The 13,202-nt window shown below is 45.0% G+C and overlaps 1 protein-coding gene across 2 annotated transcripts in view; it reads left to right on the forward strand.

Moving 5' to 3' along the window:
- Positions 1 to 13,202, forward strand: part of ZDHHC13 (zinc finger DHHC-type palmitoyltransferase 13) — a 1,364,100-nt gene that overhangs the window by 656,550 nt on the left and 694,348 nt on the right. For both annotated transcript variants that reach the window (XM_069623461.1, XM_069623462.1), the window contains one exon: positions 5,225 to 5,387. In XM_069623461.1, the coding sequence (XP_069479562.1) occupies positions 5,225 to 5,387 (163 nt within the window). The remainder of the gene's footprint in view (positions 1 to 5,224; positions 5,388 to 13,202) is intronic.

Genomic DNA, 13,202 nt, shown 5'->3' on the forward strand with positions numbered 1-13,202 from the left:
GAACGACCTGAAAGAGGAAGATAGAGGCAACATTAAAGAAAGCAGTAGAGACATTTGCAAATTACGAACTGCTCAAAAGGCTTACCTGGCTGGTCGCCTCTCGGCTGGTGCCACTCTAGACATTCCACTCATGCTGAAGAACACCGCAACCTACAAGGAAGGAAAACACAGGTTAGCAAAGGCAAGACTTTGCAGCGCTGCACATAGCGCTTACTTACCGCATCATAGCGCTCTTAATGCGCCATCATTTACCCGCGGGACTCAACAAAGCGAGGTCGCCACGCTGAAGCTCTGCATACCTAAGGGAGAAAGAGACATTTTAAACAAAGAAAGGCATGCAGGATAGCCACAATACTAAAGAACAGCAATAAGACCTACCTGAACAATAGCAAACGGGCCGGCATCGGTGAAGTAACTGGACCGCACAAGCCCACGAAAGACAACGCGCCACTTCAAAGAAGGCAGGACCGAGAGCACGCCTAACTCTACCACAAGGCGAGGAGGGGGCCCCAGAGGGGGCCCCAGAGGGGCTGAAAACATAAAGAGTGGAGGGAGGATACTTACCCTGGTCAGTCAGTCTTGAACACAGTCCTCCTGTATTTTCAGGCAGAACCTTCCCCGCATACCACATCTGGGCAAAGCTGAGAAGTATACCAATGAGTAACCCGGCTGGGTGGCGTCCCTGTGGATACCAGGTGAGCGTAACAATGTGAATCCAATTTAATTTGAATTTGTGTTCACATTGCAGAGCCTTCAGGATGCCAATTAGTACTTGGGGACATCCACTATCTGACTTTTCCAGAGGTTGGCCCTGTTAACACGGTCAAAAGCTTTACTAATATCCAGGAAGGCCAAGGAAACGCACCTCTCCTGGTCCTTAGTTTGCGCCGCCAAGAGTGCCAACTCAAAGCTATTGAGTGCTGTTCCCACTCCCTTCTTGAAACCTGCCGGTATGGAGCCAAGCAATTGGCACCTCTCGCCCGTTCTTTTAGTTCCTTTAGAATATTTTTTGCGAAAATTTTATTTGAGGCATCCAACAAAGAAATCGGCCTGTGATGCATCGGGGACAATATGTCACCTCCCTTGAAGATTAAGACAATCAGGGCCTTACGCCAAGTCTCTGGGAGTTGTCTAGTTACCAGAATATTACCAAACAGAAGTGACAAAAGTTGGGCCCAAGGTTAGTCAAACCATCCGGCCCGTGAGCATTCGTTTTTTTTCCTAGATTTAATCGGCATAGCAATAGCATCCAGGGTCCAACTAAGGTCCCCGCGCCAACTGGCATATGCAAATTGGGCATCACCCAACACCACCTTCTTAGTGTAAACTTCTGAAAAATAAATAACCCATGCTTCTTCAGATATTGCTTGGATTTGCAGATATTGGTATGTCCCTTTGGCTTAATCAGCTGCCAGCATCTAATACTATTATTTCCCAGCATACAGGCCAACATTTTCTCTGCATCATTAATCATCATAAGGAATCTGTGTCCCTTTAACCAATCTTTGTATGTTTGCTTAACCCTATGAACCTCCCTGATCAACCCGGGCAGCCTAGTCCTCCTCATCCCCATAATGTCTAGTCACATCTTCTTTTTTCTGCTCCTGGACTAATGGATCAAAACCGTGATTGTGACCCACCATCCTTGATCCCTTTTCCAGTTAATCCTGCCTGCAGCTAAAGAATACACACATTTTGTTTTAAAAGCTATGTTTGCACCGTTAAATAAAAATATACACGGCTAGATTCTAGAACATAAACTTTTTAAATGGTTTTCACATCTTGTTTAAATATTGTACACTTTTAGAACACCGCTATTTATTTACAAGCTTGCAGTAAATACATAGAATCAACTCACTTTTTAAAAGTAGAATGCCTGTTTCGTCACCGGACTTTAGATGTCCAGGGGTCTTCAGTTCCAGCCGGGGCTTGCTAATGTCCACAATCTGCAGCAATGTTCTGGCACTCCAAAGCATGGGTTTTAAAGACATCCAACCCCCTCAGCAGAACACCCCTCATCCGGCCTATTCCCAGTGCAGGCTGCTGGGGAGCTTTGAAAAGTCGCTGGAAGCTTGGAATACAATGGGTCATTCACATGGTCTTTAGGTACAGCAGTCACATGCTGAATGAAGATTACAGGCTCTTTGGGGCTATGCTTCCTGTACAATGAATGGGGCCATGCAACTACAGTTTAGTCACACCAGGCACATGGCGGCACGTTATTACAATAGCCTTGGGGCTTCATTGCAAGGTTGGATCATTCTGATGTGGTTTCATATCCTTTGTAATAAACAGAGAAACTTAAATAGTTGAGTCAGAGCTCCGGGCCTCGTGTGTGTCGTCATCTGTGAATTCTATGCCCTGCCGCGACATTTCTTTAAAGGTAAGCTGCAGCTGTGTTGCTGGAACACTGCTTTCTGCACAACTGTGAAAATGGTAGAATCCAGTGCCCTTGTTTTTTTTTTGTAGCCCTGGAAATTAGATCTTAAATTCATTTTGTTATATATGATAAACTATATATTCACAGGCCCTGTAACTCGACTTTTTAAAAAAAAATGTATATAGCGCCGCTTTTGGCATATGTTCTTAACGCTTGCGTGTCAGGTGATATAATTTTGATAACAAAACATTTTGATATAAAAAAAATCATAAGATTTTTGTAACATTAGTATATAAAGTTCCACTAATTTTGATATAAAAAATGTTTACATTTTTATGTAAAAATTGATATGTTGGCATCAATTTTGTTAACTTGGATATAACATTTTTTGTAACATTGTGATATAAAAATAGTTTAATTTTTATATCACATTTTGTTTACATTTTGATATCAAAACAAACTTTTAGTTTTTATATAAACAAATCTGGTATAATTTTGATATATCATTTTTGATATAACATTTTGTAAACATGTTTTTATATCAAACATTTTTGATATCAAACCAAATCTTCTTATAGCACTTTTTTAAAAAAATAAATAGAAATAGGAGAAGTTTATATAAAATTATTCAAAGGCTTATCAAAGGCCAGCTTTATATAACATGAAGCCACAACCCACTCCCACGTCATCAAAGCGTCACCAACACCTCACACTCGACGGCTAACTCCTCACAATGCCCTCGACCAAGTAACAGCACACACGCGCTCTCCCAAATGAAAAACATTTTAATATAAGCTGTATATCAAACTGATATAGAGGATACCCTTTTCATATCAAAACATCAAACTTCCTATAAAATACACATTTGTTAACATTTTGATATCAACAATTTTTTCTATTAAACTTCATATCAAAAGCCTATCAAAAGGGGGTGGGACTAAAGACACAAAGGGGGCGTTCCCACCAGTCCAAATTTACTTGAAGAAGAAAGCCTCCCCCACCCCCCCCAACTACTACTAATTGCTCTACCGGTCCAAGAAACTTAAGCATCGGCAGAGGCCAATGCATCACCAGAAGACATGACATCCACTTAGTGGAAAAAAGATAATGCAAGCGGGATACAACTAGGAAACTAGCCTTTACCCACTACGGGTCCTGGATCTCCTGTCCATGTCTCTCCATCTTACTCTTGAGGAATGGCTGAAGACCCTACTCTTCAAAGAACATCTCGCCTATCATTGCTTGCTTCATTCATCCCCACTTAACTGCACCTATGCATCCTAGCTACCGCTGCTACCCTGCTTTCCTACCTGTCAACCCTGTGAGTGTCCCCTATGATGATGCTTCTCAGCCTGATTTGTACTTTATATGTCCCATACACATCATGCATCCGCTCTTCTTTACATAAAAATCCAGTGGTTTCCCCTTTTCTGAATTCGTGCTGCAAGGGCGACTCTCTACAAACTTTGATTCTAGGAAACCCTCTAGTGTAACTTGGCTCTGGAAATGGGTTTTAGGACTTTCAGTAGAATTAATATCCTGTAGTTGTCTTTGCCCAGGAAAGCAAGCTTCATTCATTTCTATTGCTTGCTGTCACGTGCCCTCTATTAATGGAGTGATATGCAATCACTGGGGTTCCTTATTCTAATGACTCGTACACTTGCTGCTTAGTACAAGGTAGTGTTCTATAATGCATTAAATGGCTTCTCCACATGTATCTGTAAAAATTACATCCTTGATGTCAGAATTACATTCACTGCTAATTTTGGGCCAATTGTTGAAGATAAATGATTAATTTTCAGTTTCCATGTTCTGCTTTTGCCCATCCTCTGTCAGAAAAGGACATGCTTGAAACTCTTTCCATCAATCTGAGGGAGAGGTGATTAGGCATATGAGCAAGTACTAGTAAATAACATTGGATCTTTTACTTCCCACTGCTCACCAACACCCTTGCTCTCCCTGTATTCTTTGCATATGGATGCAAAGATAGGAACAGAGGTTTAGGGGAATGAAGATGTATGGAAAAGGGATAGGGATGATGAACCATAGTCAAGCGTTAATATTAGTCATTTTATTATGTGTTTAAACAAAAACACCTCTGTCCTCTACTCTGGAAATGCAATCCCTCACGTCTAGAGGAATTGGGAATTAGGACACAGAGTGGGAGAGCCACTACTGTATTTTTCTTTTAACAATGATTGAGACCGACTGCGTTTTTTGGTGGATTTATGATTTCCAGTAGACCTTTTGCACCTAGCAAAACCTTATGCCTGCACGTCAAAAGGAAATTAAAATGTACATATTGCAGTTCAGAGTTGGCAGCAGTCTCTTACAAGTCCAGCTCTAATCACAGACCTCCAATTGTTGTAAATGTACATACCCCAGTGGTAGTTGTCCACACCTTGCTCTTCAAACACATGATCTCAATCTGCATAGTAGAAACCCTGTATTTTGGAGCAGTATTTAACATAAATGTGATTTTTTTTTTTGTTGTTATATATGCTTGCAGTAGCCCTGTTTGTTGCCCTTATTTGAGCCCATGCAGAACCATTGGCACTCCCAAATAGATAATTTATATACTTATTACAGTGTAGATACAAATGGCATCCCCAGGTATCGTGGTCATCTGTTAGGTCTACAACAACTGTAAATTAATTAAATTAGTTCTGGTCACTGCAGATGAAATATGTACCTTTTGTAAAAGAAATTGAAAGAGTTAAGATTTCATATTGCAGTGAAAACCTCTCTGCTGTATAGGACACATTACTCAAACGTTTTTACTTGTCACTTGCATCACAAAGGAAGATACTTTGCTAAATTGTTGTTCCGTGTATTTTTCTCCAGTCCAGAGCCTACAGGGTTTCTCTTGAAGTTCCATCCATCACTTAATTCTGTAGACAAAGTGCACAGGAATACTGCCTTACATTGGGCAGTTTTGTCTGGAAATGTCAATGCTGTAGATCTCCTTTTGGATGCTGGTTCTAATTTTGAAATTCAAAACAGCAAGGTAAATACTTTTCTATCTAATTCTTGTATAATTGCTTATGTGAAATTAATGTTTCCCTGCTATGTTTAATAGAACTCAGACCAAAAGGGGGACCTGCAAACACTGCTAGTCTTCCCACACCCCCAACTGGGAACGTATCACCTTAATACACAACGCACCTCAGAGGAGCAGTCATGAAAACATTTGTTACTCTGATTCAACAATTTAGGTCCGTTCAGGAATGTACAAAAATATTAAATCGATGTATTCCTTACATAAACCACATTAAATAAAAAATATATATTTATTTGAATGGTTAAATGTTATCTAGTGACGGGGTTAGTATGCGCATACTGACGCAGACTAATCTATGAACATTTAAACATATGCATATGCAAGAACAGTAATCACTGATCTATTTGATTGATGATATGACCTATATATCTTTGTTGACACAACTGTGTTTCGGCCACCTGTCTGGTAGTTATGTGCATTTAGTCATCTTAGGCCTTCATCAACACAAGCATCATTTAACACAGCCACTGGTTCACCCCTCCCTTCTTGTATTTAGACAATTACAATGCTTTAGATCCCTGCAATGATAACGCATCTCAGCGAGACATTCTCCTTGTAACCCATATTTGTGCAGACCCACTGTGAAAAACCGTAGGGTACTCTCACATCTACTCCTCAGGGATCTTCTGTTAAGGTGGCCAGTGAAGGGCCATCGCTTTCGGATCCCGACCCAGGGGATGGACAAGCGAGGGAGGATCACCTGGGAAAAGGGTCATTGGGGAGAGAGGACCGGAGGGCGAGACATGGTATTTCCCCCCCCCCCCACTTTCCTAACACTGACCCTTCCTCTGCCTTTATGGGTTGTATCCTATCCCAACCCATAATTTCCCAGTCACCCCTACCTGGTAGTGGGACAAAGATGTCCAGATGCAGATGTCCACTACTGAGGGTCAGGCATGTCCAGTAATTGGATTTGTTATGGTCAGGCAATAACAGTTAACACACACCTGAGACCCATTAACCAGCCTCTGGTGTATAAAGGTGTATACAGGGAGGGGGCTGCCTGGTGTCGGGTGAGAAGAGAGAGGGGGAGAGAAAAAAAAGTTGGGAGATGTGAAAAGGGGTGTTATAAATACCATATCATAAGTGTTTCAAAGTACAATGAAGCAAGGGAGGGGGAACAGAGGGAATGCGGAGACAACAATCTTATTAGGCCTGGTGACATTGAGGTTGCGCAAGTGCAGGGGAAAGGGAACAGTGCGGGGGGGAGGGGGCAGGGCAGTACACGGGATCGACGGTCAAATTAAATAGAATAAATAAAGCAATAAGTAAAAGGTGCGGCCAGCTGGTGGCAAGTACAAGGGTACGTGCAGACATCAGGTGTCAAGTAGGGAACTAGTGGGGGATACAGAAACGGCCCCCAAGTGCAGGGGTTGCCAGGGGGGGGGGCGGCGGCAGTGCAGGTGTGCAACTGGCCGGGGAGGGGACGTGGCCCCGAGATCAGAGGGTGGCCAGGTGACCGGTGCAGTTTCAGCCAGGAGTTCAGCAGAAGAGAGGAGGAGAGAAAGCAGAAGCAAAGAGGAAGGTTTTGAGGTGCTTCGGGAACCGGAGATGGTCCTCCAAGTTTCAGGGAGGCAGGGAGGATGTTCCAGAGGGAGACCTCAGCCGAAGAAAGGGATCTACCACCAACTCGTTGCTTGGAGAAGCAAATTACCCTGAGGGAGATGGAGGTGGATGAGCGAAGAGCTTGAGAAGGAAGATATTTAAGAAGTTAGTTGAAGGTATTGAGGCCCCAGGCCCAAAAGGCCTTGTGGACAATGCAGAGGGTTTTGAACTTAATCCTCACAGCCACTGGGAGCCAGTGCAGAGATTTCAATCCTGGAGAGATAAGATCCCTGGGCTTGAGGCCAAGGACCAGTCTCGCAGTCCTGCTCTGGATGAGTTGCAGAGGGCGGAGAGTAGAGGCAGGAATATTTAGAAAGAGGCTGTTGCAGTAGTCCAGCCTAGAGAGGACCAGAGCTCTGGAGACAGTGAGCTTCTGCGGGAAGGAGAGGAAAGGAAGAGTACCTCTGAGGAGGTGCAGCTTTCTAAGATCCTGGAGGACCCAGAAGACTAGGAGTGATTGAGTTGCATGCAGGACCAGGAACCTGTCCGAGTGAAGGACGACAGCTGGATCCGTCAGCCAACGGAGAAGGTGAACGGCAACAAAGCCGCATCTGCTCCGATTGCCAATGTGTGCAGAGAAGTGTCCGGTGAGGAAGCGAAGGCAAGGCTGTCTGCATCCCGGTTGGCAAGAAGGTGAGCGGGAGCAGCAGAGACCGCTGCGTTGGAGACTAGAAGAGCTGATGATGCTCAGAGGACTCGGAAGCACCAGAGTGCTGCCAGGGAACCGCAGGCAAGTAGTGGTCACAGAATTGAATGCAATTACTTAATCTTGAATACTGAACTAAAAGCACTATTTGAATGAAAATATACAGTATATATTTTTTTTAAACCTTTATTTTTTCCAAAGAGAGTTACATCAAAACTGATCCGCAGGCGGTCAAAACAATGTCATGATCAAATTGGGAAGAATAGGAGAAAGGAAAATAGTAGGGTGTAAACACCTGTCTGTATACATCATATCATTCATATGCATTTAAAAAAAAAAAAAAATTTAGGAGACGACCATACATCACTTTCCAATTCGGCGATCATATTGCATAAATAGTCAGAACAGCTCCCATATGTCATTGGGTCGGCATACTGATGGTAAAGTTATAGTGAATCGTTCTTCGCACTCATTTATCATTGACAAGTCTTTCAAAAAGTCAACTCTTCTGGGGGCTTCTGTAGATTTCCAGCATGTTTCGCTTTGCAACTACTAATGCTACATTAAAGAGACGTCTGGTGGTCTCTGCCACCTTACCAATATCTCTGAATAGATACTTCCGTGGGCAGGGTGTAGCTGGAATTCTAGTGATGTCTTCTAGGATCTCTGCTACCTCTCCCCAGAATTTAGCCACAGGTGGGCAGTCCCAGTACATTTGAAACAAATCCACCTTGGGGGCATTACATTTGGGACATTTCCATGTGTGTCTGTCTACGAACTTGGCCAGTTTGGCGGGAGTGTAATGGAGTTGATTTAGTATTTTAAATTGGATCAGTCACAACCCTGAGTTCATAGAAACATGTTTAGTGAGGTGGAAGTATCTAAGCCAGCTAGTTTCATACAGTTCCACCCCCAGATCCCGTTCCCATGCCTCCTTAAAGTTATATGATCTGGAGTGTGTTTGCACTAGGTTGTATAGTGCAGATCCACTCTTGATGTGCCCCTCTGGTTCCGTCATCACCCTGATACATTCATGTGTGGGTGGTGCAGCCGGGAATGTAGGCCATTTAGCAGTGTTAGGCGGCTTTCATTCTGTGGAATTGAAAAAATTGGAGATGCTCCCCGCCCCCTCCCACTGCCTCGACAAAGTCATTTAGTTTGCAGAACTTGCCATCTGGGAACATGTCGCACATCTTGAATTGCTTGTTTGCGTCCTATGCATTTTGTAGTGCCTTATCAAATGTAGGTGTTATGCCAGGATAATTCCATAACGGTATCTCTGCATCGTATGGGCCTATAAGCCTGATCCTGCTATATATCTTGAACCATGCTTGTGCAGTGGTGCTGACTGGATCGTATTCGCAGGAGTCCTTCCGCTTGGGGTCGAACATCACTGTACGTCCGAGGAAGATGCTGCATTTTTTTTCGAGGGGGTATGTGTGGCTGTATCCTCTGGGTTGAACCAGTGTCTCGCAAAGTGAGCCTGCAAAGCTAAGTATTAAAGTTTGAAATCAGGCGCCGAGATCCCACCCTTTGAGAAAGGTTCCGCCATTTTGACCATTTGCGCCTGGCAGTCTCCCACCCCTCCCCCCATGCAAATGTAGTGGTCAATGAGTTGAGTTTCATGAAAAAAGCTCTACCCGGCCAGATCGGGATATTGCAGAAAAGGTATAGTAGTTTGGGGGAGCACCACCATTTTAAGGAGTGATATTTGACCATATAGTGAGATGGTGAGTCTGGTCCAAAGTTGTAGCTTGACGGAGATGGATTGCAATAGCTCCCCGTGATTGTCCGCATATAGTGTGCATTTTTCCCTCGATACTATGATGCCCAGGTAGCGGATATGCGCAGGGGACCACTTAAACCACTTAAACCCTTGTATATTAGTCATGACTTTGGTGTTGGGAGTCAGTGGGAACAATTCAGACTTAGCAAGGTTAACCCTGTATCCTGAGTACTCTGAGAACTTCTCGATATCCGCCATAATGGGGGCCAGATTTTCTTTGGGGTTTCAGATGTATAGCAGAGTGTCATCTGCATAGAGGGAGATTATTTGTGGTGCACCAGTCATTCTGTGGGTATGGTTTTGGGGCACATATTCGGCCATGGGTTCTATGGTGAGCGCAAACAGTATGGGGGAGAAAGGACAGCCCTGTCTGGTGCCTCTACCTAGCAGAAATGGTGATGACAGGGTGTGGTTGGTTAGGACCCTCGCTCCCGGGAATGTGTAAAGTAGTCGAACACATTTGACAAAATAATGACCCAGTCCGAATCTCTCGAGCACCAGGAACAGATGAGACCGAATCGAAAGCCTTTTCGGCATCAAGTGACGCTACTACCGCATTCGCCTTTGGCTCTATCTGTGCCATTACTCTGAAGAGTCGTCTTAAATTCAGGGCGGTGGATCTAGTCCGTATAAAGCCAGCTTGTTCGGGGTGAACCAGTATGGACTTATAGGGAAGTAGTCTAGTCGCCAGAATTTTTGCTTCCGTGTTGAGTGAAAGGGGTCTGTATGAGCCCTTGCTATGTGCGGGCCGCCGGGGTTTGAGAAGGACTGTAATTACTGCCTCACGCATAGTGTCTGGTAATATTCCCTGTTCCATCGCCTCTTCCCAGACCTTCAACAGGGCGGGGGCTAGCTTGTCCTGAAATTCTTTGTATAATTCTGCTCCCAGACCGTCCGTACCCGGGGCCCTGCCTGGGGTCAAAGCTTTAATTGCCTCCGTTATTTCCTCCAGTGAGTGGGGTGTCTAATAGCAATCGTGTTTCTAGGGTGGGTGTTGGGAGGTCGAGTGAATGTAGGTAAGCTGTTCTCATCCCTCGATTTGGTGGCTCTGTTAGAATATAGTGTCTTATAAAACTCGAACGTGTCAATAATGTCTTGATCTCGATTTACCAACCTCCCACCTGGTGTCTGAAAGTTAGTAATGGGGGTATGATAGCTTTCGGCTTTGAGCATCTGAGCAAGGAATTTCCCTGCCTTGTTGCTTTCCTCGTATCTACAAGCCCAGGCTGGGGCGGCCATGTACTGAATCTTCCGTTCCGCTAGTTTATTAAATTCGCCCAGCGTCAAGTGTATATCAGAAAGGACTTCTTTACTGTGTGTAGCGGTATACTCAAGCAGCTTGAGCTTTGCTTCCAACATATCTAATTCCCTCCTGACAGACCTCAATAGTCACTAGGACTTGGCCATAATCGCACCTCACACCCATACTTTAAAAGTTTCCGATATCGTGGTGTACTTGTCTACAGTTACTTCATTTAGTTGAAAGAATTCTTCTATTTCAATGTGTAATGATTTGCGCACGTGTGGATCCCTTAGCATCGCGGGCGGCATTCTCCAGCGTTTGGGACGTGGAGTGACGTTACAGATATTTAGGGTGATTGATATGGGGGAGTGGTCTGAAAGTGTGCGTGGTACATCTCACAGCTCAAGACCATGCTTGATAGTGTGGAGCTGAGAAGCCAATAATCAAAGCGGAACTCTGAGTCGTGTACTGATGAATAAGAAGTGTAGCGTTTTTCCTGTGGTTGCAACTCTCGCCATATATCTACCATGGACATTTGTTGCATTATCTGCCGTAAAATCAATGCAGCCTTAGTAGGGGATCGGGGAGAAGTTGAGGACCGGTCAAGGGTTGTGTCGAGGATCGTATTGAAGTCGCCACCCCGTATTACTGCCGCATCTTCAGCAAGGGTTAGCAAGTTATGCATGGCGCTGTAGAAGTCGGGGTCTCCGATGTTAGGGCCATATGTGTTGACAATAACAACCTTTCATTCCGCCACCTCCCCCCAGACCAGAACATATCTCCCTTGAGCATCTATTTTTGTCTCGAAGCCGGAATCCTAGTCCCAGATGGATCTTGTAGAAGTATGATCTGGGGGTTTTGTCTGGAGATACAAGCTGCCGTTTTCCGGGCCTTGATCGGGTTGAGGCCATGGATGCTCCATGAGAGGAGTTTGATAGTTATACCCCTGTCAACCTGTGCCATAGTCTTCCTTTGTTATAGTAATGTGATTCCGACTGTACGTGCTGTCTGCTATGGTAGCCGTGTTCGATGCAAGTAAACTCTCAGATTTTAAACATTTGTCCGTTGTAACCAAACTTCGTACCCCATCCCCACCCCCTCCCGCGCCATCAACCCCAACCCGATGATGTGTCCCATTCCCCAAAACTCCCATAACCTGTGGAATTCTCCTGAGGGTAGCTCGTTGCAGCCGCATGGCCTCCTTCAACAGAGGCTCCGGATCCCTACTGTAACAGTTATTGTTAATTGGAGCCATACATACTTGTTGCAGGCCCTGCAGCACGTAGAAGGATCTCCATTCGGGCCCAACTCAATCAGCTGAGTCAGGGTTATCTCCATCAAGCGTGGTTGCATGTTCTGGTCCCGTGCCCGCTCCCTGGGAGGGATGGGGATATTTGCCTCGACATATGCCATGGCTTTGGTGGGATTCTCGAAGAAATGCTACCTGACAAGTTGACAAGTTCGTAGGGTTTCCTTTGTGTTTGGACACTGGTTGAAAAGTCCGAGTATATGCGCACTCTGTTTTCCTCATAGTGTAGGGTGCCTTTTTCTCTGGGCAGCCTTAGGATCGTGTCCCTGTCCTTATAGTTTAGTAAACGGGCAATTATCGTGCGTGGTGGCGCACCAGGTTTAGGTGGTGGTACCAGGGTGCGATGTGCCCTTTCCACAAGGACGTGATCAGGTAAGGATTCTGTACCTAGAAGGGATTTCAATAGGTTTTCCACATGTCGCTCCATCGGGCCCTTACAGAAGGATTCTGCAATTCCGACAATGCGAATGTTTCTTATAGATCTCGATTCGAGATCCTCACATTTAGCTTGGGTCTTGCGCAGGTCTCCCTTCAGCTGTGCAATGTCCCGGCTGTGTTGTGTTATAGCATCCGCGTTCGTGCTGATCCTGTTCTCCGCATCCGTGATAGCCCCGCTTTCCTTATCAACTCTAGCCTTCAAGGAGCTAATTGTTGCCACAATATCATCCAGCTTAACATTTACTGCCAAGAAGCCATTTTGCACCATAGTCATTAGGCGGTCTTCTCTTGCGTCGGGTGGCACCTCAGCCTGGTTGTCTGTGCCCATTGGTGTGATGACGGGCGATCCGTGAGGTTGGGAACTTGCAAAGGAATCCATTGGGCCGTTTTTTTTTGTTTTTGCGCCTGTATTTTTCTTCTCGTGGCAGCCCATGTGTTACCGATGTTAGTCGATAGTAGTGGGTTTTCTCCCACATCTCGTGATGGTATGGGACCTTTTCCCCCCACTTAGTATTGTCTGAGTGAGTAAGGTGCCTCATCTACACGTTTCGCCTCAATGGGTCTAAACGTACTAGGATTTGTTGCAGATTGGCAGCGGTGCTACCAAGATAGTGCTGCTGGGCCATGTCTCACGGGCCCCTCCTAGTTGTTGCCTGAGGTCCGTTGGGTTTTTACACTCGGGCCAGGACTCTACCCGATTGTGGGTTTCAGGGAGTCATTTGGTTCCTTCTGAG

The sequence above is a fragment of the Ambystoma mexicanum genome, chromosome 11, assembly GCF_040938575.1.
Source record: "Ambystoma mexicanum isolate Mex_15411 chromosome 11, UKY_AmexF1_1, whole genome shotgun sequence".
Taxonomy (NCBI): Eukaryota; Metazoa; Chordata; class Amphibia; order Caudata; family Ambystomatidae; genus Ambystoma; species Ambystoma mexicanum.